This window comes from Camelina sativa, chromosome 5, assembly GCF_030686135.1.
Source record: "Camelina sativa cultivar CO46 ecotype springtype chromosome 5, ASM3068613v1".
Classification (NCBI taxonomy): domain Eukaryota; kingdom Viridiplantae; phylum Streptophyta; class Magnoliopsida; order Brassicales; family Brassicaceae; genus Camelina; species Camelina sativa.
Window position 1 is genome coordinate 571,266 of NC_141884.1, and position 24,950 is coordinate 596,215.

The 24,950-nt window shown below is 31.5% G+C and overlaps 3 protein-coding genes across 5 annotated transcripts; 1 reads left to right on the forward strand and 2 right to left on the reverse strand.

The window, feature by feature from the left end:
* Positions 1 to 1,315: 1,315 nt before the first annotated feature.
* Positions 1,316 to 3,883, reverse strand: LOC104784630 (uncharacterized). The gene is made up of 7 exons (XM_087451731.1): positions 3,637 to 3,883; positions 3,194 to 3,435; positions 2,967 to 3,102; positions 2,651 to 2,807; positions 2,522 to 2,558; positions 2,062 to 2,425; positions 1,316 to 1,965 (listed from the first exon to the last, which is right to left on the reverse strand). The coding sequence occupies exons 2-7, from the start codon at positions 3,404 to 3,406 to the stop codon at positions 1,832 to 1,834; spliced, it is 1,041 nt and encodes a 346-aa protein (XP_087307857.1). The 5' UTR covers positions 3,407 to 3,435; positions 3,637 to 3,883; the 3' UTR covers positions 1,316 to 1,831.
* Positions 3,884 to 12,053: 8,170 nt separating this feature from the next.
* Positions 12,054 to 14,356, forward strand: LOC104784631 (NAC domain-containing protein 43). The gene is made up of 3 exons (XM_010509672.3): positions 12,054 to 12,466; positions 12,777 to 13,063; positions 13,546 to 14,356. Exons 1-3 carry the CDS (start codon positions 12,280 to 12,282, stop codon positions 14,131 to 14,133), a joined length of 1,062 nt encoding a protein of 353 aa, XP_010507974.1. The 5' UTR covers positions 12,054 to 12,279; the 3' UTR covers positions 14,134 to 14,356.
* Positions 14,357 to 18,570: 4,214 nt separating this feature from the next.
* On the reverse strand, positions 18,571 to 21,066 carry LOC104784632 (uncharacterized). Of its 3 annotated transcripts, XR_015558110.1 has the most exons (10): positions 20,816 to 21,060; positions 20,597 to 20,725; positions 20,341 to 20,508; positions 20,088 to 20,225; positions 19,859 to 19,983; positions 19,618 to 19,750; positions 19,396 to 19,522; positions 19,082 to 19,308; positions 18,699 to 18,994; positions 18,571 to 18,645 (listed from the first exon to the last, which is right to left on the reverse strand). XR_015558110.1 is itself a non-coding variant. In XM_010509673.3 (9 exons), exons 1-9 carry the CDS (start codon positions 21,023 to 21,025, stop codon positions 18,803 to 18,805), a joined length of 1,449 nt encoding a protein of 482 aa, XP_010507975.1. In that variant the 5' UTR covers positions 21,026 to 21,066; the 3' UTR covers positions 18,571 to 18,802. The 3 variants fall into 3 exon arrangements, 2 of the variants coding, with proteins under 2 accessions (XP_010507975.1, XP_087307858.1); XM_010509673.3 differs by having other exon boundaries at positions 18,571 to 18,994; positions 20,816 to 21,066; XM_087451732.1 differs by having other exon boundaries at positions 18,571 to 18,994; positions 20,593 to 20,725.
* Between the last annotated feature and the right edge of the window lie 3,884 nt (positions 21,067 to 24,950).

A 24,950-nucleotide genomic window follows, 5' to 3' on the forward strand; every position in this document is an offset into this window, starting at 1 on the left:
TGTGGCTCAGTATTGATCTCTTTGGTTGGATTTAATAAAACTTTAAAGTACAAGAGATTTTTATTTTTTTTCCTTCTAGCCTCCCATGTATCATTCAAATTGGATGGCCTTTTTTTTTTCTCTTTTTTCCATAAAGCAAATTATATATCATATTTAACTTTTCAACTAGGAATTAACAATTTGGTTGCTTTATAGTTTATATATTAAATGCCACTAGCTTTATTAAAATTAAATTTTTGTAGTGGCCGCGTAAATTTGGAAATGGAAAACGGAATGATATTTTTTTTTATTAAATAAATTTTCTGTGGATATCAAAAGGAGTTCTAGAACCATCTATAAAATACTAAAAATTTAAAGTCCTATCAAATCCTTTAAAATCTAAGTTTAATACCCCCCTCTAAAACTTTGCTTTGCGTAGACAAAAATAAATTGTCCCATCATTAAATTAATAAGAGAAAAATATCTTCCGATCTATATGATTAGGACAGTACGTAATAAATAATGTAAACATATTCTTGCGTGTTTACATATCTAAGGCTATAAGCTTTTTATGGCCAACTTAGTTACACATATGTCAATAATGGGCTTTAGAATCATTTAGGCCTTATATTTTTTAAAAAAATAGCCCAACAATTTTGTATACTTCGGCTCTTAACAAATTTTGTCTTTTTGGTGAAAATGAAACCTGAGTCTGAATTTTACATAATGTTTTTGTTTCACAAGTCTGACCATATTTTATTTTATTGGTAGTTTCACTCATCATGCAATGTTGTTGCATAGTAATACTCAATTCCAAATACATTTTTTTGGGTCCAGTTTCCCTTTATACATTGCAGACAAAGACGACTTCCATGTGTCTGTCTATTCTGCTACAAGTGTCACATAAGTTTTTTTTTTTAAATGTTTTGGTTATATAACTGTTTTGGTTACTAGGAAAAAAACAAGAGTTGGGTATATTTTAAAATAATACTAGTAGTAGTCATGAAATATTATCCATAGAGAGGGATGAAAAAGAAGATAGATCCGTTTATTCCAACGGTCTTTTGACCGGTACTTTTTTGTCTTCATAAGATCCCCTTTGGAATCCAAAGATAACATAATCATCATTTTTACTGAGAACCCCTTTAAAAGCAAAATGAAATGATCATACCATTTCAAAATTTAATTGTTTTTTATAAAAAGTTTCAATTTTTTAAATATATTCAAAAAAGTAGTAGAAAATTCTAGCTAGGTGAAAGCGAAGGATGAACGGATTTTGAGTTTCACTTTCCCTAGAACGAACCAACTGATTAATTAAATAAATAATGAACAAATATTACTAAGAAGAAGCAATGTGACTGAATTATAACAATTTCAAGAATTACATATGTGAAAAGAAAAAAGAAAAAAAGGGATTTCTAAGGCTTATCCGAAGCTTAGAAATCCAGTTTGGGTTCAAAAGAAGACATAAAACATTTCTTCTGAACCTGAAAAATAAATCCCCAAATGAATGTAATAATCTGATGATGATGCTTTCTGCATCCATCCATGTTTTTTTTTTCCTTCTTCTAAGAATCTAAAAAAGGCAACCAATGCCTTCTCTTGATTCTTTAACCTAAAATGCAATATGAATCTTGAAATAACCAACAAAAAAAAAAAGAATGTGATATGATTGTTTCCTTCTTCTTCCTTCCTTCCTCCTTCTCCTAAGTAGTAGTACTAATTAAGATTCTAGACTCCTAAGACCGATGAATGAATGTTTCTAGCAACGTTGTTGGAGAGATTGATGATGAGTTAGTGTACACTGAAGTTTATCCCTTGCTCTGGCTATTGTAGTAGTAGTAGTACTGAATCAATCTTCTATCTTGATGGTTGATGTTGTAATTGCTTCATGGCCATCTTTGGTGCTGCTTGTTTCAGCTGCTGCTGCTGCATTCTTTGTCGCTGTAGTAATAACTACTCTTTTTGTTGCTGCTGTCGTTGCAGCTAGATAATACGCAACAAAACATTAGAATCAAGCATGATTCAAAACAATGTGTCCAATGGTTTTTCAATTAAGATTTTTGAGTTGTGAAATCAAACCTGAGGTGGAAGTTGTAGAGGATGGTGATGAAGTTGATGGCAATGATAGAGCTAGAGAGGTTGGGAGGGAGAGGATTGGAGGCGGAGGCTGCTGCTGAGAGCTGAATTGCTGCTGAGAACTAAAGTGTTGCTGGTGAGGCAAGTAAGGATATTGCAGCAGAGGAGGAGGTGGTGGTGCAGTGTACTGAAAGCTGAAACCTTGATGATGTTGAGCTTGAGCTTGAGCTTGATTGCTACTTTGTGCTGCGTTGTATTGAGCATAGAATGGATAATAGCCATGGTACATTCCTGTTGATCCTGATGATGGATGTCCCACATATGGTGAAAACTGTTGTCCTCCATAGAGATGATGATTGTAGTAGTTCTGCAAACCAAAAAAAACACATACATAAGAACTTCAAAGATTAATTAGTGAAATGGAAACAAGTTACATTGTGAGAGATCTATGAAAGTAACTAACCATTGGGTACATTCCCTCTTGAGAATAGCCAGCAAATCTGCAGAAGAAGATACACAAACATTCATTTTAGGCCTTACTACACACATTAACAAGAATCGATTGTTATTGATGTGATGATATTAGGCTTACCCGTAAGCAGCAGGGTAAGGAAATGGGAATTGACCAGTGTGTTGTTGTTGTTGTTGGTGCTGATGAACAAAAGCAGAGGAAGAAGAAGAGGCTCGAAACTGAGGAGAAGGAGCAACTAATCCTACTCCTGATCCTGGTGATCTGAATCTCCCTGCTCCTGCAAATCAAAGTTTCTTTATTAAATCAATACTTGACTCTTTCACGTGTTAATCAAGTAACAAGATCCAAAAAGATCAGATTTTTTTCAATCACCCTAAAGCTAGCAGTTTCCATTGCATTCTAGAGAAAGAGAGAGAGAGAGTTAAAAAAAAAAAACCATGTCTAGGAGAAGTAGGAGGACGAGGTTTCTGAGCACCAAGACAAGCGAGGTTACAATTAGCTCTTCTTCCATCAATCACAGGATTCATATTCTGACAAGCTCTCATGGCTGCTTCAGCATCCTTAAACGTCACCTGATCAAATCAAAACCACAGCCGTTAGTAAAAAAAAAAAGGTAAAAACTTTAACAAAAGAAACGTAGAAGAAGAAAGAAGAAACACATACAAATCCATATCCTTTGGATCTTCCAGTGTTCTTGTCAGTAATGACAACAGCTTCAACAATGTCACCAAACTGTTCAAAGTAACGCCTCATTGTATCTCTCTGCGTCTCCCAGGCTAATCCTCCCACGAAGATTTTCGTCAACTTGGTATCGTTCGTACTACCACTACTATTATTATGATTACCTTCCATCTGAAACTGTCTCTGTTGAGCCATCTGATTGCTTTTTCCCCAATTCACAAACCCTAAAAAATTTCACATGAAAGTTTCAATCTTTCTCTCTCTCTCTATGGCTTTCTTAACCCAAACACCCAAAAATCTTTAAAAACTGAACTTTACCACTCCTCAGTAAAACAAAAACGATTCACAGAATACGAAACAAAATAAAAGAAAGATGAAAACTTTGGACCTAAAAGAGTGAAACAATAGAGAAAGAGCAAAAAAACCTCTGTTTTGGTTGATTGAAGGAAAAGAAAAGGGGGAGAGAAACCAATGGAGGAAGACAAGAAAGCTGCTAGTGGGAACCCACGACGACGAGACGACAATGGAGCCCTATAGAGAGAAGAGAGAAGAGAGAGAGGACCAATTGAAATATTGAGGAAAAGCCAGAGACCCCAATTTTACCTTTTTCGCTGTATTTATATACTATGCGTTGATAATATCTGTTTAATCTTTGTGTTGGGTCCGCTGCATAAAAAAAACCATTTGCTTCGCTGTCTTCAACCTCCCTCTCTTGAAGTCTACAAAATTCTCGATTTATAAAAATTCTTATTTTATTTAACTTTGACCGTTCCTCTCTAAGGATAAATAAAAATAAGGGTGAAAAAAAGTTTTTAAATTTCTCCCCAGTTTTACACTATAGAAAGGTATAATGTATATGTATAAATTATGTAATTTCTTGGTTTATTTTGAATTAATTTGCACATGTATAATGTAATATACTATGAAGTATAAAGAATGAATTTTTTATGGGTCTTGACTTTCTGGCACAAGCTTCTAAATACTCTCTCTTTTTTTGAATTTTTTGGATAGTTTGTATTTTTTTCAAATTTATCAAAAAAAAAGAATGAGATAATTATAATTGTAGTAGGGCAGACCTGGTTTTTTTTTAACACAGAAGCCAGGTTGTCTTCCTCAAAACATTTGCAGAATATTTTTTTTTTTTTCATTTTAATTAGCTTGTCTTTTAATAAAGTTTGGTAGTACAAGTTTCTTTTTTATTCGATCAGAGCCGTCAAATATGTATCATCATCTGTCACTATTTACATACTATTAAGTACTAACGGTAATTGTGGAAATGTATGCATTTTTTTTTTTGTTTCCATATTATACTATAGTCTAAAATATTTTGTTAACGAATGATCGATGTGTCTACCAATCATTAGCCGTTTTTTTTAGCCGTTTTCTCTCAACTAAAAGCATTATATTATGGAAAAAAAAAAAAAGACGAAAAGATTTTGCTAAAATTAGTGGCAAGACCTATAAAGTCCTAAATACCATTGTTAGTGGAAAAAACATGCAAAGCTTCATCAGACAAGTCGAAAAAATCAAAGTATCGATTATTACATAGTTAGACAACTATATTAAGTTAGTATATAGGTATTGTGGTTTGTACGTGATTCGTGAACCATTGTAGCTGAATATATCAACAACACATGCATATTGTCAGAACACGGTGTAAAAGTCAATTTAACATTCGAAAAATTTGGTAGACCAAAACTTTATTCTTTTCCTTAACAACAACTAATCAATCAAGTGACCTGTAGGCTGTATATATGGGATCCATATATATATGGCATGAGTTATAATTTACAAATCCTCTCTTTTGATTTTGTGGCACGTCGTCTGCTAGACTAATACGTTTGGTTTTGGAATGTAGATATTTGATTTTAAATGTAGTTTTTTTAGTATAAAGAAAGTGTAGATATGAGTTCCTAATTTGATGATGGATAGTGTCGCACTGATAAATCCACATGAAGGCTGCAAGATACAGGCAGGCATGCACATGTTAATGCTCAGCCACTTTCCAAACATTAGTATAAGAAAAAAAATTCTAAGTTTATATTTTTTTCTCAACTTGCACAAGAACCACCGTTGGATAAATCTCACTTTTTCATCCAACGGTGTAAGATCACAAGACTTAACCACGCGTACGTGGTCCCGCGTGCATGGGATCATTGATCTCAGTGATGGTTTTATACTGTTTACCAAAAAAAAAAAAAGAAGAGGGTTTACTTAATTGACGCGTGACGTGTCCAGCGATTTTGTTTCCTTAAAGTCTGAAATCCGTTAGAACGCTGTTTGATTGGGTTTTTTGTGTGTCGTGTCCGTGGCGTTATGAACGTGACAGCGAATCATACGGATTCCGTTATTTTGACCGTCAACGTTTCTCATTTGCCACGTGGTGGAATATTCGTTGGCAGCAAATGGGACTTTAGTAAAAAAGGAGATATCATTTACATTAAAAAAAAAAGGAAAATATATTATAATACTTTTTAATATTATTACGATCGTGTCCTTGAAAAGAGATAAGATAGCAAGGCTCTCTCTGTGGGCTTTTTTAAGTCCATGTCTGTGAAGCCCATTATTACACTTTATTTACGCTGTTTTAAATTTTAACCTATGTGTGTGCACGTATCACACTAGGCCCAATCGTCCAAGACTCATTATAAGTTTAATTAAAAATTTCAGGTTTACTTTAACCTCCAACTGAATTGAATAGTAAATTCGGGTTGTAAATTTTATATGTTAAGGTTGATAGAACAAAATAATAATTAGTAATTAAGTGTAGCTCAGTAGTAGTAGGTAGTTTTTTGTTAACATTAATTGGTTATAATAGCTTTCAATATGTTTCAACAAAATATAAGTACAATGAAAAAATATCTTGTAACTTTGATACTAACGCATTCAGATATATATATCTAACATGTGCCTAACTCTATAAGTTGAACGATATCGACTTCCATGAAAATGTACATCCTGATTTCCAAATCAATAACGATTCACGCAGCTTAACCAAAATTAGCAGACCGCTGTGTCCTGTCTTAGGTCGCTTAGCTATACAAAAGATTGCTATATTTTGCAGTCTATAGGGACACAATCATCACGAAGAGACAAATCTAATGTAACTATCGATTGGGTGAATGCGTCATATAAAAGGCTGATGAAAACATTATACTATAGCTTTTGAATATCAATATCTGAAATGCATGCTTTGCAATGCATAATGTATGTATGAATGTATTAAAAAAGGACAAATTTTACAGCAATTTGACCATGCATGGTTCAAAACTAGAATTAAAATAATCGTATTAGCTAATTATTTTATTTTAAAAAGATACGCACCTGATCCTGTCATGCATGTAATTAATTAGATACGTGTTCGTCAATAGATACCAGTGAGTAGAAGAGCACAAATATAAGACGACAAAGATTACATTAAAAATCTAACAATGATTCGGAATCGGATTTCCAAGCAGCATCACCAACCAGCAAAATTTGAAAGGTAATGAGATTTAGTTGAAATCAAAACCTTAATGTGACAAGTGTCATGTATAATAATTTACATTGAATATACATAAATACAACATACTGTAACTGAAATTTTTGATAAAATAACATTCATACAAAGAAAGAAAATAAAAATCGATAATTGTTAGAACACGGGTTTTCACCTTTTTGTTATTTTACCTTTGAGTTAATGTGGGTTTGGGACCTTTGGGTAAACTATATATATACAGTATAACGAAATAGAAAATATAACTATTCTGATATCCTAGAATATTTAAGCGACAAGCGTGTATGCTTTAAAAGTCTAAATTTCGGTTTACAATACGAAGTTAATCGTAGAAAATAGTTGAAAAACATAAAGTTTTCTCTTTTGCATTTTGAGCGAATAAGAAACAAATTGCGCTTGAAAGAAGACCCTTTTTAATACGAAGTTAATCGTAGAAAATAGTTATACTTCATATTGTTAGACGAGATACTGGAATATTTACGACCGTATCTTTTTTTTTGGTTGCCGGCTCTTAACGACAATATCTTAATAAAAGAATATTATCGTTTCAGGCGACGGTAGGTCTTAGCTACGTACGTATATGCTTTGAGATGATTACATTATAAAATGACAGATCACCCATCAATTACCCCCCTCCCCATACGATTAGGCGGTCATCCTACTTATTTCGTGTATGTGTGTTGTGTCTTTGGGTTTACCCTATAAATTATACAAATTTGGGTGGTCCTCTCTAATAAAATGCCATTAATCAACAAAATTCACAAACCTAAGGAGAAAAACGTTATTCATTTTCATAATCATCATGTTACGTTAATGTCTGTGGCTTTTTATGTCTTTTGTATTCATGTTTATATTTTATAGATATCTTCCCATGCATGTCTACATGATCTTGAGATAGACGTATACCAAATTTAAATTCATATTATGCATACTGCTTGTACATAGACACGGTGTACGTCTTAATTCTAATTGTTACATGATGAAGGGTCAAATTAAAGGCCTCATAAGAATACATATTGAATAGTTTTTTTTCTTCTAGTTAATGCATTATCGCAACGAGAATATTTCAAGAAATATGTAGCTAGATATTTTGGTCGGGTTAGAAAAGGTAAATAAAATACATACTTTAAAAAAGTTTTAACTAATTGATATTTTTTCGTACTATACAATTTTAAAATATAAGAATACATTACCTTCAGAAAACTTCTCAAGCTCTGAGGCAAAGCTTATAAAAATTTTAGGTTAATTTTGGGCAGCAGCTCCTCTTGCTTCTTCTGGTACAGCTTACGGATATTTCCTATGAAAAAACAGAAAATCTCGACATTAACCTGATCAACTAGCTAGAGAGTTGGAAGTTGGTCAATATATTTACTCCTCTTCCATAGTAAATGGTGTTTCGAATGCTTTAAAGGACCAGTCGAAAACGATTTAAACTAATTAACGTCTTTGGTTTTGATTAAAGGCAACGTCCCAAGCTGTAACTAAACACTCCTACTTCAAAGACAACAAAAAAATTGTTAAACAAAACAATATACAAAGACTATCGTGAAAGAGTCCAAAATCAATGGAACTACAAAATTGCCCCTCGCCATAAAAAGAAAACGGGGCGTAGAGTCATATGACGTCTCACCATTAGGCTTAACAAATTTTGACGAAAATTCACCAAACTAAGATTGCTTCCCATGCAAACTTTCTATTACTTCTAGAGAGTTTCCAAATTCAAGTATTTATTATTTTAACACAAAACTGCCATCAGTAGTTCCTTTCATTATATATCATCCATCACCAATTATATATCTTTTACAAAAAAAAAAAAACAATAATTACTCTGTAGACTTTAATATATTCAGTAATATACTATATATAAAAAATATAACTAAACTAATTGTAATTTTGTGTATAACTATAAGTTTTCAGAAATTAAGAGCTGAAAATTTAATTACCAATTTACACATTAATTTATATATCATCTACGAGATATATCTATAACAATAAAGGTTAGAATATGTATGACCTAAATAATACAGCAGAAAATCATAGTTTGGATTATAAATATTATGGTCTGGAATTGAAAGACAAAAAAAAAAAGTTGTGTAATCAAGTAAAATGAATATATTGGGGGCGTTGATACAATTACACGGGCGCGCGCGTGTCGCTGAGAACGTACAGATATGTATATTAGCATGCATGTGACAGTTTTATGACATCGATTTGTAAACCAATAATTGACAATAAGCGTCAATGAAACTTTGAACACAAAAAAAAAGCGTCAATGAAACTACAGTTCTTCACGTGCCCATGGGGAGAAAACACCAACACTATTACTATATACGTATGCCCCCAAAACTTACGTGAACCCACGCATATATTCTGCCATAATGTTAAATTTTGTAAAATAACGAATTAATAGATCATGATATAATGATATCTTGGTGACTGTGGTGTAATGGTAGAAATTTTAAATAATTTATAAAAAACAATTTATAAAAAAAACCAAACTAGTTATATTAGTGTTGTATCCAATTGGATCACTATCTGAATTTAAACTTATGTTAGATGTTGACATCTAGATGGAATTAGACTATAAAGACCAAAAACGGAAAGTACGAATAATAATGCATGATACCTTAAAAATTATTTGGTTAGTGAATTTCAATGGATTAAAAACTCCATTAAAATAATATGTTATATATATATATAATCATTGGTTTATTTTTAATTGATGCATGTGTTGTTAACTCTGTGATTTTTAAATACAAATAAAATCAAGCTTTATTCAATATTAAAAGATTTCGAATTAGAATTTAGTTAATGGATAGAAAGAAAAAAAAACAAGTTAGGATACATAAACTCAAAAACCAATTTGCATCTTGTTATTTGAACAGATTCATATTAAACAAATTATTGGACTCCCCACCTTACATCCTTCTGTGTATGTTCACTTAGCTTCTCCATGCCAAAATTAATATGGAGCCCAGAAACATCAATTTTTTTCTAAATCTTACTTTTAAACGGTACGTTGTTGATGATACGGGTTGGCATGATGCTAATGGTATATCAACACCCACAATGGAAAAAACGTGTACTAAATATTATACAAGTCTACAAAGACAAAATTCTTTTATGCAATTCTTCTGCGCATAAGTAAATATTATACAAGCATGCTTTAATTTAGTGAGCGGTATAAATAAAAAAAAAAAAAAAAATTCAAACATGCATAAGTTTCAAAAATATTTATCATATCTTCAAAAAATATTATTTTCTTAAGTACCAGTTTTTATATTTATCTTCAGAACTTATAAGAAGTTATATTTAAAATAGAAACAACCTGTATAAAACAAAATTATAAAAATATACGAATTAATTGTATTGGCTACTAGAAAGAATCAATATAATAGTTGACCTGTAAAATTCTACAGGTCCTTATAGTAGTAGTTAGAAATTTTGTATTTTCAAAGCGCAACGCAACCAATAAAAACATGGACTTATAAAAGACAAACACACACAAAAATAAAGTTGGGTGCAATGTCACTAATCAAGCTAAAAAATAATGATTTGAAGCATGGAATTCCGGAATCGCAACAAAATGATTCTGTGTTTAGACAATAGTAGAAAGGTCTCTTAACTAATCTTAAATAAAGTCTTAGTTCCAACCACATTAACACTAGCTCCTTACCTCCATTAATTTTGTTTTATTAATTACGTTTCTACACAATAAGTATATATATGTACTTACACATGTACATTTCTACAGCGTAAGTTTTTGACGTCATCGTTACCTTTCCTTAGTCTCACCTTTATATAGTGATCTCTAACAGAACGTAACAACAAACTGCTTCGGATCAAAAAAATGATCAAAAACAAAACTATTTGGAATATAGAATAAAATATAATACAAGAATCGATGGGATATTGAGTTGGACACAATATAAAGAACAATATTATCTATGTTTTTGTAAAACAGATTAGATGTTGCAAAACTTGATTTTATTACAAAAACTTAGAAAAGAAACACACAACACGCACTTTGACCGTTCTATATATTACAGTATTATTTACATGCTATGACTACAAAATTATATCGAACGATCGAGCAAACATTCTAATAATAAATAAATGTAACTCAAGAGGTTTCCAATAGCTAATAAAAATGAAACGGTTATTAATCCTATTTGAACACTATGAGTCATTACCCGACTCCACTATCTTTCGAACACCAAATAATCTACGTTTAGGGGGCATTATATCCCACTTTCTTCGGAAGATAGTTTCCCATATATATAACATACACACACAACACACAATTATAAATATATGTACTGTGTATAACCCTTCGTCACATCCGGAAAAACACTCCTTGTCACATCAACTTTTTTTTTAGTAATTATCAACCTTTTCGTTTACAAATAACAAAAAACTTTTATAGTGAAACGTTTGTTTATTTATCGATGAAAAGCCACATCTTCCGGAGGGAAACTTTTTTAACACACCCTATTTCGACTTCATTTTTTCATATACAGTGTGTGCTCGTTAACCTCGTTTTTATATACCTAAAGAGATTATAAGGGGAAAAAGAGAGAAGAAGACGAAGAGGTATTATTTACTACTAAGTTGTGTGGGTTGTTAATTTGTTTAAAGGGAGCTTTTCTATAGAAATTTTAAGGTCAAGGGTCATCGTTACGATGTGGGCTTGCTTCCTACAATCTAGTTGCCTTATGGGGCCTACTCTTCCTTCTTCTGATTACTACATCACCTTTTTTTTTGATCCGACAACTATATATCCCTTTTAATGTTTCTTTTTTCTTTTCTTCTTTACAGTAATTCTTAACTCGTTGTAAATGTAAAATATACAATATGAAAATATATAATAAATAGATCAAGATGGATTTTTAATAAGCTTTAGTGTACCTTTTTCGGTAGTGTTTAGGTGGATGATTTCATAGTTTTAGATATTATGGAATAAACAGATGAACATATAATTTGAGAGAGAAAAAAATATACATTGGATGGTTTTTTTTTTTCAACAATATACATTATACATATTTGAACCCAAGTGATAATATCTCGATGCTTGTTCTTGTCATATTTGATGATTTTAAGTTCTTGTAAAAGATGTGTAACAAAATCACTATAGTGAGGCTCACGTTTTAATTTGAAAACTAAATAGCAAAACAAATTAAACTAGGGGCCAAAAAAATATTGAAACTAATAATTGTGGAAAAAGAACAAAAGAATAATAATCATTCATAATTGACAGTGAACTTAATATTTCTCTGTGGAGGGTTGTATTTTAATTTTCAAACTAACTAATGAAAACAAATGGAAAAGCTAATTATGATAAGAGCTGAATTTTTAAAAATAATTAAAGAAAACCCAAAAAAAAAAAAAAAGGTGCACAAAGCGACACATGCGTTTTCCTCATGCATCTTGTTTTTTATACAACAATAAATATATATAGTATATATATACTCATTCTCCGCTAGCTCTCTCATCTCCAACTTTCATCAGTTCGGTAGTTACAATTAAATAAACCTCACAGCTCTGTTCTTGAGTTAATCTTGAACTCTCTTTGATGATGTCCAAATCTATGAGCATATCAGTGAACGGACAATCTCAAGTGCCACCTGGGTTTAGGTTTCACCCGACCGAGGAAGAGCTGTTGCAGTATTATCTCCGGAAGAAAGTTAATAGCATCGAGATCGATCTGGATGTCATTCGCGACGTTGATCTCAACAAGCTCGAGCCTTGGGATATTCAAGGTTTATAAAAAAAAAATATTATGGGTTAATTTTCTACTTGTTTCGATCATACTCTCCTAATCCAATTTTCCGAAATTAATATTTTTTTCCTTATATATAAATGGCTGTCTTGTCTATACCACTTTTGATACATGACGTTCCCATGTATCCTTTTACGAGAATATGACTAGAGTACAGAGAATCTACACTTAGTTGTTGCTGTTGTTTGTTTACATTAGGAGTTAGTTACTGCAAAGACCAATATAGGTTTAGTAATAGTTATACAATTTATGTTTTAAAGTCTTTACTGTATATTTTTGTCGCTATGCAGAGATGTGTAAAATAGGAACAACGCCACAAAACGACTGGTATTTCTTTAGCCACAAGGACAAAAAGTATCCGACGGGAACCAGAACTAACCGAGCCACTGCGGCCGGATTTTGGAAAGCAACGGGCCGCGACAAGATCATATATAGCAATGGCCGTAGGATTGGGATGAGAAAGACCCTAGTTTTCTACAAAGGCCGAGCTCCTCACGGCCAAAAGTCTGACTGGATCATGCATGAATATAGACTCGACGATAACATTATTTCCCATGAGGATGTCACCGTTCATGAGGTATGTATCGATTTCAGAAACGTTTAATTACGAGTTCAATCGAAGTATGTGGGCTCTCTTTTGAACATGGTGAGACTGTTATGTCTCATTTTACATCACAATCTCGATTTTGTTTTGATTATGATTCATTGACCATAATAATAAGTTATTATTTTATTAACACGTACAAGTAGCTAGACCAAAGAAAGTATTACATAATATATGAAAAAAAAAACTGATCACATGTTCGTACATAAATTTACGAAAATCGTTTGTTCTTTTGCAACTTAAATTGAAAAAAAATAAAGAATATATAAAAATAAAAAATTCACATATTTATTTTCGATCTCCATTGTATATTATTATATATATATATATATATAATACGACATACAACTGAAATATAAAATTTTACGCTTTTTTTTTTTGGATTAACCAGACTGTGTGTCCAAACACATAATGAATTTTGCTGATATATGTTATTTTATTTTTGAATATTTAAGGTGGTGAGTATTATAGGGGAAGCATCACAAGACGAAGGATGGGTGGTGTGTCGTATTTTCAAGAAGAAGAATCTTCACAAAACCCTAAACAGTCCCGTCGGAGGAGCTTCCCTGAGCGGTGGCGGAGACACGACGAGGACGATGTCGTCTCAGATCTTCAACGAGGACACTCTGGAGCAGTTTCTCGAACTTATGGGGCGATCTTGTAAAGAAGAGCTAAATCTTGACCCTTTCATGAAACTCCCAAACCTTGAAAGCCCTAGCAGTCAAACAATCAACAACAGCTGCCACGTGAGCACTCCCGACACTAATCATAATATCCACGTCAGCAACGTGGTGGACACTAGCTTCGTTACTAGCTGGGCGGCTTTGGACCGCCTCGTGGCCTCGCAGCTTAACGGACCCACATCTTACTCAATGGCACCCGTCGATCAAGATCATCCGTACCCTAGTCTAAACCGGTCCGCTTCGTACCACGCCGGTTTACCTCAGGAATATACACCGGAGATGGAGCTATGGAATACGACGACGTCGTCTCTATCGTCATCTCCTGGCCCATTTTGTCACGTGTCGAACGGTAGTGGATAAAGGAAACGGAGGGAAAGAGAGAGGGAGAGACACACACACGCAGAGAGAAGACATTTCACATTTGTGTAAAAAGATATAATCATACCATATAGTTGTTGAAACATTAAAAAAGAAAGTCAGATTTGTGATAATTACAGTGGTTATGAGATATTGTAAAATAGATTAATATTATATAAAAAGAAAAAGAGGAGGAATAAAGATCACAAAAGGAGATATTTCGTTATTGATGGGGTTAGCATTTTATCTCATCAATCAAAATGTCTTCCATTTAATTTCACATTTTTCCTTCTAGAAAGAGAAATAAACAATAGACTAAAGATATTACGAGAAAAGATTAACCCAAAATCGTGAAAACTGAAAAATATGATTACAGGGAAAAAATTAATGTAGGAACTATATAATTGTTGAAAAGTAATATTTTGCGATATCAAAATGTGACAGTTTGTCATTGCTCAAAGTGCTATTATAGATTCTTTGGCTTAATCTTATGTGATATTTGTGTTTTTTTTTTTTTGTCCGTGCGAACTCTTTAACTCTGAGAAAATCTACCTCTATCTAAATGCCTAGGTAATTGTTTTTCGTAACCTTAGGCTTCATGTTATAACACATATCAATATATGATTCAGATGACAAAATATATACTATACAATTTAGCAAGACTTCGAACTATAAAATATAAGCCAGATGTCGTACAAAATTCTTTTTGGATTATAAAAAGCCATATATAATATACATTTTATTATCATATAGACACATATATAGTATGTCTGTATGTGTGTCTGTGTTTTTAGTAGGCACAGATAATGGACTATCTTATCTCAAGTACTATCAGTCGATTGTATGATTTTGAGATTAACAGATTATGATTGAGTGTCATTAATAGCAGTGGACATAATAGTAGATGCTTTCTTGTTCTTATTCAATGAGGAAAAAATGTCGTATAGTACAATTATTTATATATAAAAATAAAATATAAATCAATCATAATCTATTAATCTCAAACATAGTATCGAGTGATATAGTACTTAAGATAAGATAACCTAATAGAACTTTCTTGGCTATAATAATTTACCGCTTAAAACAAAATTTCTCGCTTAAACATGTTTATCGAAAGTATTTTAAATTTTAAGAAAATTCGAAATGACGATTTACTAAAATTAGAGAAATATTTTTATTTAACAGAAAACACATTGTTTATTTGTACTTTTGTAGTGACGTAGCGAGAAGTGAGAAACGAATCAAACTAAATCAATGCTTTGTTTATTTTCTCGCATACTCTCCAATCTCCATGGTCAAATATCCCGTCTTCTCAAGTTCTACCGATCACCCGAAACAAACACATCATAAAGATTACTAAGTTTTTGAACGAACAGTAGTCACTTAAAAGTTAATTAAATTTAATAATTCGAAAATTTTAAATATATTAAATTTAAACCTCATATAATTAAGTTTTTTTTTAAATAAAAATTAGTGTAAAAATGCAACTTATTTATCTGTAATAAGAACTTCTTCTTCTACACGTCAGATTACAACTTAACCCGACATTCGGATATAAACAATATGGGGATTGTCCCCCTTAGCTTAATTAATGAAAGTTCCCTTTTTCCTCGTATAATGTTGAGGTATGGCCGCATCGGTCAAGAGATCAATTATCCCAAGTATGCCTTCCCGCAAAATTGACAATTCATCCTTAACGCCATAATTAATTCACATAAACATGTCATTGATTAAAGTTCGAAGGGTTACTAACTATAGTAAAAGACATATTATAAGGACGTAAGAATTTCAACTACGTACGACTCAAAAAGCCATATATAATATTCCACGTTATCACTTTTGTGTTGGGTGGGAACCTTCACATTTTTCCTAAGTTATAGTTACATAATAATAATTTGATCTCATGGAATCGAAAAATACCATGCACGTGTCCAAGGTATGAAGGTACTCACATTAATTATGTCTATACGACTATATACATATAGACGTACGTCCGTTAAATTGGTTGTTAAAAAGAAATGTGGTGTCGAGTGTCGACTCTGTAAATAACTAAAACTATCGAAAGTAAGTGATTTACATAATGCATGTATATGTATATGCAAACACATTAGCATACAAATTATGATTATAACACACCATCTTTTTCCGATCGTGACAACACAAAAAGCTAAAATCGCTTCACAAAGGAGATGAAAGTCCGACGAGAATGGGTTTACCGACAAAAATTAACCTAAAGTCCTTCATCGTTTCCCCTCTCTTTATCTCACATGAATGAGTTTCGAGGATGATTCTCTCAAGGCATATTAAGATATTTTTTGTCGATGCTCTTTAGTTCACTGTCTTTTGATGTCTATATCGCTCACCCATTTCCTCTCTTTACCTTTACTAAATTTCTCACCATTAATCATACATATATCTTATCTTTAACAAACCCACAAGGATTATGGAGAGAAAAAAAAAACTTAAATCATAATTAGAAAGAGATAGCCAACTCAATCAGCCTCTAGTAATCCTTGGAGTGAGTTGCTTTCGCAATCAAACCATAAATTTTAATTACCATCGGAGGATTATAAAACAAATCAAAATAATTAATTTTTTAACCATGAAGCTGCATGTCATAGAAATTTTTTAAATGGTTAATGTGAAAATGCACCGAATGAAATTTATTTCCGACATAGATCAACGTAAAGATGATAACTTGGACTAACAATTTTCAACAACGAGTATAGACTATATATATATATATATATATATATATATATATATAAAAGAAATATAAAAATATGGTCAAGAAGATATATGTAAGTTTCTTTATGAAAAAAAATAAACTAAAAAAATCAAGGAGATGATTGAGGGTAGGTGCGATGGGATAGTGCAAGCTCGTGCCAACGAGGTCTAACATCCATGTCGAAAAAAATGTAAATATATATATATATATATAATATATATATATATTTTCAACGAACCAGCACAGTCTAATATTCGTGATTCAAATGTGAAAAGTAGATAAATTAATCAATAAAAGGTGATTGGAATCTTTGATTTATTTTTTCTCTTTTTTGAATTTAATTTCCCATCATTTTGATGTGATTAATTAGAATTGGGTCAGAGTTTATTACGCTTTGAGCTTCTGCTTTATGGGAACAGATTCGATTTTTAGTTAGCAAGAACCATATATATATATATATATATTTATATATATGTTTTCATATTTGTGATGTAGTACTCTATATATATGATTAAGTTCTAATCAATGTTAATACATACAGTATATAATGCTTTTGTAGGTACATATATCATATATGGTTTTCAAACTGCAAAATCAATTGCATTGGTTTTGAAACTAGTATTAAGACCATTGGTAATATAATGTTTCTGTTAATATTAAATGTTTTAAAAATAAAAGAATAACGTGATTAAGATCACTAAACTTACTTTTCAGAACACTTATTTTGGCTAATAATGTGTTTACTTTTCTTTCTTCTAAAAATCTAAGAGTGTGTTTCCTTTGACCCCATTTTGTTCATATATACTTTAATTAAGTTTATCACAAAGAGGGATGCATTAAAGCATCTCCTCCTACTCCACTCTATTCGTTTTCTTCCTTAAACTATATTATAGAGTAAAATCGTCTCTAGTGTGATTCTATGACTCACTGTAAAATAAAGTAAAAAATAGAATTATTCTATATTTAGTGTTATCTTATTATTATTCTATTTTTTACACTTTTTTCTTTTAGAATATTATTATATAAAGTTTGATGTCAAAGTTTTCCATTAACAAGTAAAATATAAAATGATACATTGGAAAGAAGAAGCTCTCTTCTAGTATCGTAGAGTTAAAAAAATACATTGGAAATGAAGTAATTGTATTTTTTTCAAAAAATTTAGTAATTCCGGGAGAAAAGGATGTATATATATATATATTAATTCCCATTTTTATCAAATTATATTAAAGTAACTATGTAATATGAAAATCGATTTTTGGCTGGGTTTTGGACTAGTTAAAATTTATTCCCTTTGCAATGTAATGGGTTATAGCTACCCCCAAAAAAGTACTGGGCCTGGGCTGGATTCGTCTTAACTGTACTAGCTGGATTTTCGGGTCTGCTATTAGATAATTACTGGGCCTGGTCTGGATTCGTCTTAACTGTACTAGCTATATTTTCGGGTCTGCTATTAGATAAAATCCCACACGGGGAGGCAAAAAAAAAAAAACACAAAAAAAAAAACAAAACCCACACGTTTCTAGTGCCTTTCTTGAATCTGGACTTATGTATTAGTTTCAAATCTCAACTGTATTTAAAACCCGAAAATCCAGCTAGTAGTATAAATTTGGTGAAGTAAAGAAGAAAAAGTTAATGCAGCTATTCACATTAGATCCTAAGTATAAAGCAATAGTGCATATGAAAGATGGAACGGGAAAAAAGACAGGTGGAAGTTGACCAACAAAGTTTGGCATAACACTGCGAGTTTGTTGTTCAAAACGTCAAACATAAAACAAAGATGTTAAGCTCTAGATACCTTGTTCAATATTTCATGGTTATACATAAAACCACACCCATATACATTTTATCCTCTATTAATTTGTTTTGGGAGACAATGTTGTTTAACGGTTATCATGATTTTATACGATAATTAAGGTTGGACCAGCCCTATAGATCCCAACTTCATTATGCTTGCTGGTAAGCTAGAGCAAGTGCGGCTCCTGCAACGCCTCCTGCACAGGTGCATGCAGAAACAAGAAGTGTAATTTTGAGGAGGCCACTTGCACGGGAGAGTCTCCACGAGAGCAGTTTACAGGACTTGTCAGCTTTTTCGTAAAGTGAACAATTGGCTCCTCCTTCAGTGATGGCTTTTTCATTCTACAAACATCGCATCGCAGGAAAATACAACTGAGCGGAGGGTGAAACTGGTTATATATAGCTTAGAAGAGTAAAGGGATGAGGTACCTTAAGCCTGAAGCTTTTTATAGCTTGATTGACAGTGAGAGTACCACCTGGTGATAATAATAAATTAGGGGAATGATCCTTCCATTCGTCTACAAGCTTTCTAAGAAGAGAGACGCTAGCTTCTAAATGATCATTATAGAGAATATCCCAGTGCTTAAAGCAATCAACGTTTTCTGTCACAGACCGGAGAGCGATTGCTGCAGCTTCCTTGGCTAGACCAGGATTTCCTGCAACAACAGTAACAGTACATTAGAACTCCATTTGGACAAGAGAGAGAGGGAAGCAGATTCAAGGGTTGCGTTTGTTACTAGAACCTTCTCCAACTAATTTTAAGGAAAAAGTGAATATCTCTTCCATTGCGTTTCCTCCTGTTGCACTACTCTCTGGTGCAAGGGCGACTTCTTTCAACAAGTGATAAACTGCCTCAAACCTCTCTGTTACCTGCATATACAGAGACCATGCTTGTGATCAGAATCTACAAACGCATCAAAAAAAAATTCCTTCGATAAATAAATACCAATACTACCAGTGCTTACCTCTAGTCTAGCGGATGAATCAGGGAATGTAAGACGAAGCAAGATCTCAAATGAAGAAGGTGGAATCACCCGCTTTCCGTCTCTATCAGCTCGATTTACAAGTATGGTCTGAGCCTCTGGATTTGACAACATGCTGATTAAAAATTGCATAAACAAACAAGATGAGGATGGTTGTTACATAATAATATGAATAAATATAGAGGAGAGGAGATGACGAGAAGAATAAGTAAGTTGGACTCACATATCAAGAAATTGGAGGATGAGATCCATAGACTGAGGGCTGCAGCACTTGTTATTATCGACTAGTAGTGGTAACAAGTTATGCACCCATGAATACAAGCCAGCAGATAAATCACCTAGGGAGGCCTGTCACCGTTCAAAAGGCTTTAGCAAAACACAAGTCTCTGACACACTAGTTCAGACACACATTAAGGGGAAAAAGAAAACAACATATGAAAGTAGCTAGTAACCTGAGCCATCATCCAAACAATAAGGGGAAGCTTGTCGTGGCCTTGATACACGGGTCTGCGCCTCAGACTAGGCAAAATAGAAGTCAAAGCATCGGGCTTAGTACGCAATACCACGGCTAATCCAATAAAGTGTGCGACCTAATCGTAGTAAAACATGTTAGAGCACAAATACAATGGAGTTACAGAGAGAGAGAGAGAGAAGAAAAAGGTTACCGAACAACAACACACCATTCAATCAAATCAATCAAATTACCATAGTATGGGCGGGATCTTCTGGTTGTACATATTCTTGGTTGGCCCAATCAGTGATAATGTTATCAGAAGACCACAGTATAAAGCTACTGAGTTTGTAACGTGGAATCATGTTGATTAAATCGGCTGATATTTCCAAGAGAGATGTAGCAAGATGAGATAATGGAACCTGTGTGTATTCAAGAAATTAATTATGAGAACCTTTGGATGAGCCGTGGATAGCTTAGCTCTCAGGTCACAATAGCTCACTCACTCACATGGATGAGCGTGGATAAAGGAGACTCGTTGAAGGTCTTGAGCCATGGAAACGGTACTTGCGAAAGTTTCTTCCCATAGAAAGCGTTTAATTTCATTATCAGCTTCTCCGGAATATTCCAATACTTGTCCTGTGTTAACGAACAACATCATCAAAAATTTGAATTTGAATTCCTTGTTATCGAATTATACAAACGGATCTAGGCATCGCATTCACTTACCAGTGCTTCTTCGATGACAACCCTAAGTTCTGAAGGATCAAGCTTTGCCGCAGCTTCGGACAAAGACACTATCGGCGGCTTTTCCGCCTTCGGATTCTCACATCTCTCCGCATCGGAACCGTTCGCTGCATCTTCTAAACCAAATTGGATCAGACCCGTTAGGTTTTTCTTACGTCTCTCGCGTCTCTTTTTTTTTTTTTCTTCCTTCATTACTCAATGTTGATAAATTGGATCAGACTCGTTGTAGGGTCTTGAGCCGTGTCTCGTGTGTATATATATAAACTAAACAAGGCCCACAGACAAGTTTATAAGCCCACAATGTCGAGGCTTTTTGTATTAGTTTACGTATTTGTTTATTACATTCTTTTAATTTTTGTTTTTAACGATAATATTAAAATTATAAAAAAAAGATAATTTTAAGAAAATAAAATTTTTTAAACATTCCATGTATATTTTATTTTCATAAAATTCGAAATTATAAATTTTTTTAGCTTACTCTTACTTTTAAGTTGTTATTTTTACCCAAAAAAATATACTTTTAAAAAATAATATAAAAAAGTTTAAAGAAAATATACAGTTAATTATAAATTCTAAAAATATGAGACAGATCATCTCATCTTTTTCACCAATCAAAAAATAATTAATTCATAAACACCGCCATTTTTAAACTATATTTTTTAAAAAAAATTGAATGATTTTATCAAAATAATGAATAATCATAAAAGTAAATTACATACCACAAATAATTTAAACTTCTTCATCTATTTAACTTTTAAAAACGCAAAACTTATTCTCCGGTTAAAAAAATCTGATAATTATTCAAGTATATTAAAAATTAATTATCACAATATAATCTTAAAAATAAATAACATTTTGCAAATAATTTTAAATATATTCAACAATTAACATTGGCTCATATGAGCTGATCTATTTTTGTTGTCAAAAAAAAAATTTGTTGAACAACAAAAACTTCATCTCCTATTTTTTAAATACCATTTTTTATACAATTTTCTTATTGCATTTTTATACTTAGTATTAGTTTAAATTAAATTGATTGATCTAAAAAATATTGCTTTATCTATTTAATGGCATACTGATGTAGATATTAAAAATAAAAGATGTGAATTTGAATTTAAAAACATAAAAAGATATCAAAACTTTCTCCACCATGTTGAAATTCTTTTTAATATTTAAAAATGAAACGTACAAAAAATAAACGCAAATTTGAATAAATTAAATAATAAAAATTAAATAATAAGCTTTACTTACAAATTTTGTTTTACGAATCTTAAATCTCAAATAATAATATTATTTATAATATTTTATTTAAATCGTTTTATTACACAATATTACCTAATTTAATATTTAATGTTCAATCGTCACAAGCCCAATTAATTATTGACTGGAAGACGAATCTTGTTAGTGCATGTCTGAGATAGATAGATAAGACATAGTGTCAAAGATTTGACTTTTTCTTTTGTGGTAAATTATTCTCTCACACGCGGCTCTCTAGACATTATTATTATTATGGTAATAATTAACTCACGTCAACGAATAGGTGCGATTGGATAGTGCAAGCTTATGCCAACTAGGTCTAACATCCATGTCGAAAACAAAAACATGTATATATTTTTTTTTCGACGAACCAGCACAGTCTAATATTCGTGGTTCAAATGTGAAAAGTAGAGAAATTAATCAATAAAAGGTGATTGGAATCTTCGGTTTAATTTTTCTCCATTTTCAAATTAATTTCCCATCATTTTGATGTGATTAGAATTGGGTCAGAAGCTATTACACTTTGAGCTTCCGCTTTATGGGAGCAGATCCAATTTTTAGTTAACAAGAACCCATGTGAGTTTGAATAACGTTACAAAACATAACCTTAAATTTCTACAGTTATGAGTTTCGACACATCAAGGGTTTGACTGATATAAACATATCTTATTATATAAACATTAGTTTTCAAAGTTAGTAATTTATATAATCACGACATGTGTCAGTATATCGATAATATTTTGACATATGTAAAAAAGATTACAATTAATATTTTTGAAAGTATATAAAACAAAAGTAAATGGTTGACAAAAAAAACAAAAGTAATCTATTATATCACTAATTCTAATTGGAAAGTTAGCTATTAAATTATTAATTTTAATAGGAAAATATGTGCAATTAATAAGGAAAATATTTGCAATTTAATTGAAATTATTATTTATTATAATCATATAATAAAAAGAAATTTATACAGAAAAGTGATTAAAGTATGAAAATGTTTAATGTGTTAAAATTAGTGATTAACATAACATAAGAAAAATAAGATAATCAAAATAAGAAATTAATGTAATTTTCTTAAGTTTTTTAATCATTGAATTGATAGCTTATTCAATATTATGTTATTATATAAATCTTGGTTTTCATAGTTAGTAACTCATGTGATCGCGATATATGTCGATTAAAGTTTTTGTTATGTGTTATACAAAAACTTTTTTAACATATTTGTAAATTATAAGAAATTAAAAATTTAAACAATTTAATAAATATGAAAAGATAGTTCATATGTATAGAAAAATAATACTAATTCTAATTTTAAATTACTAATTCTATAAAAAAAAAGAATTAAGAAAATTATACAATCAATTACTATAATACCATAATTAAATAAATTATAATGTCAATTATTAATCCTAAAAGAAAAAAGATTTTAGGCACTCACCTTTATATAAACAAATTATCTTCTCGTAATAACGTTTTTGAATTTTTGATTAATTTATGATAATCTTGGACAAATAGTAAAACTATTACTTATGAGATTACAAAATATAAAAAATATATATTTAAGATATTTTTACTTTTTAAACTTGAGATAAAATTAGTTTTCAATTTTTTTTTTGTAAATTACGTTTTATTAATTATTTTATAAAATATTAAGTAAGGTATAAATTTGATATAACCATCTTCACTGGACTTGGGCTGGATTCATCTTCTATTACAAATTTTATACTAGCTAGATTTTTGGGGTCTACTATTATTTAAATCACACACGTTTCTATACGTTCCCCTACATTTGACTCTCATTGGATTTTGTTTAGATTCTGTGACAGATGTGCGTAACCATCCTAGATCTGGACTTATGTAACCCAGCTATAAATTTGGTGAAGTAGTGAAGAAAAAATTAATTAATGAAATTGAACCAAAACTTTTTGTTACCGTGTAATTTGGTGAAGTTGATAACCACGTCACTTAACTAAGTAGATGACTACCGTGTCACGGAACCAAAAAACTTTAGGCCCAAAATTTATAATTAAAAGATGTCATTTAATGAAGGGAATTATCTATGGTAATCATCGGTTATATTTTCTACTAATGATGAGTGGTAAAATATTTTTAGATGATTTAGTATTTGGCTATAACAGAATGATAATTAACTGAGAACTTTTTTTTTACGAATATAAATTTAAATAGTGTTTTAAAATCAATACTAGTAAGAGCTTTTTATGTTTTCTATTAATTTGGTTTTAATAGTAAGAGTGTACATATTAATATCCATTTCTGATGATTGATTTAGACCGATTATTTTTCCTTAAGTAAATTAAGTCCAATTACAAAATAAGTAAGTTGACTTTGTCTGAGCGCTTTTGTCCTCAAAGCGCTCGGACAAGTATTAAACGATGAGTAAGTTGACTTTTGTGACTGAAAATGTAGACAGTGATAGTCAATATGTGCGTATGGGTGGCCATTCTTTTTTTTTTTTTTTTTTTTTCCTTAAATTTTCCTTCTGGCTCACAAAATTAGGCAGACTGAGTTCTCTGGAAAATCAACTGATAATATCTTAACACACACAACCATCCAATATTTAATATACCATCATGATTTCTTTGTGTAAATTCTACAGCACAGGTGTGTTACAATTATTCTAAGTTACTGTACGATGTCTGAAAAGTGAAAACAGCTGCTTTTTTCCGAAGGAAAAGAAAATGTGATATCAGCTTCTTAGTTTAGTTAAAAACAAACTGAAACAAACTACATGCAAATTTTTAACAAAACCAATGCCATTCGTCACCAAGTGAATAATTATGTGTGTTCTCATTGTTATCTATAGTGATTTTGAAATTTACATAGCAATTATAATTTATGG

What these genes read in the sequence shown, in the direction of transcription:
- LOC104784630 (XM_087451731.1), bottom strand. Translation starts at nt 3,406, where the DNA reads ATGGCTCAACAGAGACAGTTTCAGATGGAAGGTAATCATAATAATAGT. An exon ending in TCCTACTTCTCCTAGACATG is followed by an intron (nt 2,808 to 2,966) that starts GTTTTTTTTTTT and finishes TTTGATTTGCAG; the next exon opens with GAGCAGGGAGATTCAGATCA. An exon ending in AAGAGGGAATGTACCCAATG is followed by an intron (nt 2,426 to 2,521) that starts GTTAGTTACTTT and finishes TTTGGTTTGCAG; the next exon opens with AACTACTACAATCATCATCT.
- LOC104784631 (XM_010509672.3), top strand. Translation starts at nt 12,280, where the DNA reads ATGATGTCCAAATCTATGAGCATATCAGTGAACGGACAATCTCAAGTG. An exon ending in CGAGCCTTGGGATATTCAAG is followed by an intron (nt 12,467 to 12,776) that starts GTTTATAAAAAA and finishes GTCGCTATGCAG; the next exon opens with AGATGTGTAAAATAGGAACA. An exon ending in AGGATGTCACCGTTCATGAG is followed by an intron (nt 13,064 to 13,545) that starts GTATGTATCGAT and finishes TGAATATTTAAG; the next exon opens with GTGGTGAGTATTATAGGGGA.
- LOC104784632 (XM_010509673.3), bottom strand. Translation starts at nt 21,025, where the DNA reads ATGAAGGAAGAAAAAAAAAAAAAGAGACGCGAGAGACGTAAGAAAAAC. An exon ending in TTGTCATCGAAGAAGCACTG is followed by an intron (nt 20,726 to 20,815) that starts GTAAGTGAATGC and finishes TCGTTAACACAG; the next exon opens with GACAAGTATTGGAATATTCC. An exon ending in TTGTTTGGATGATGGCTCAG is followed by an intron (nt 19,984 to 20,087) that starts GTTACTAGCTAC and finishes GAACGGTGACAG; the next exon opens with GCCTCCCTAGGTGATTTATC.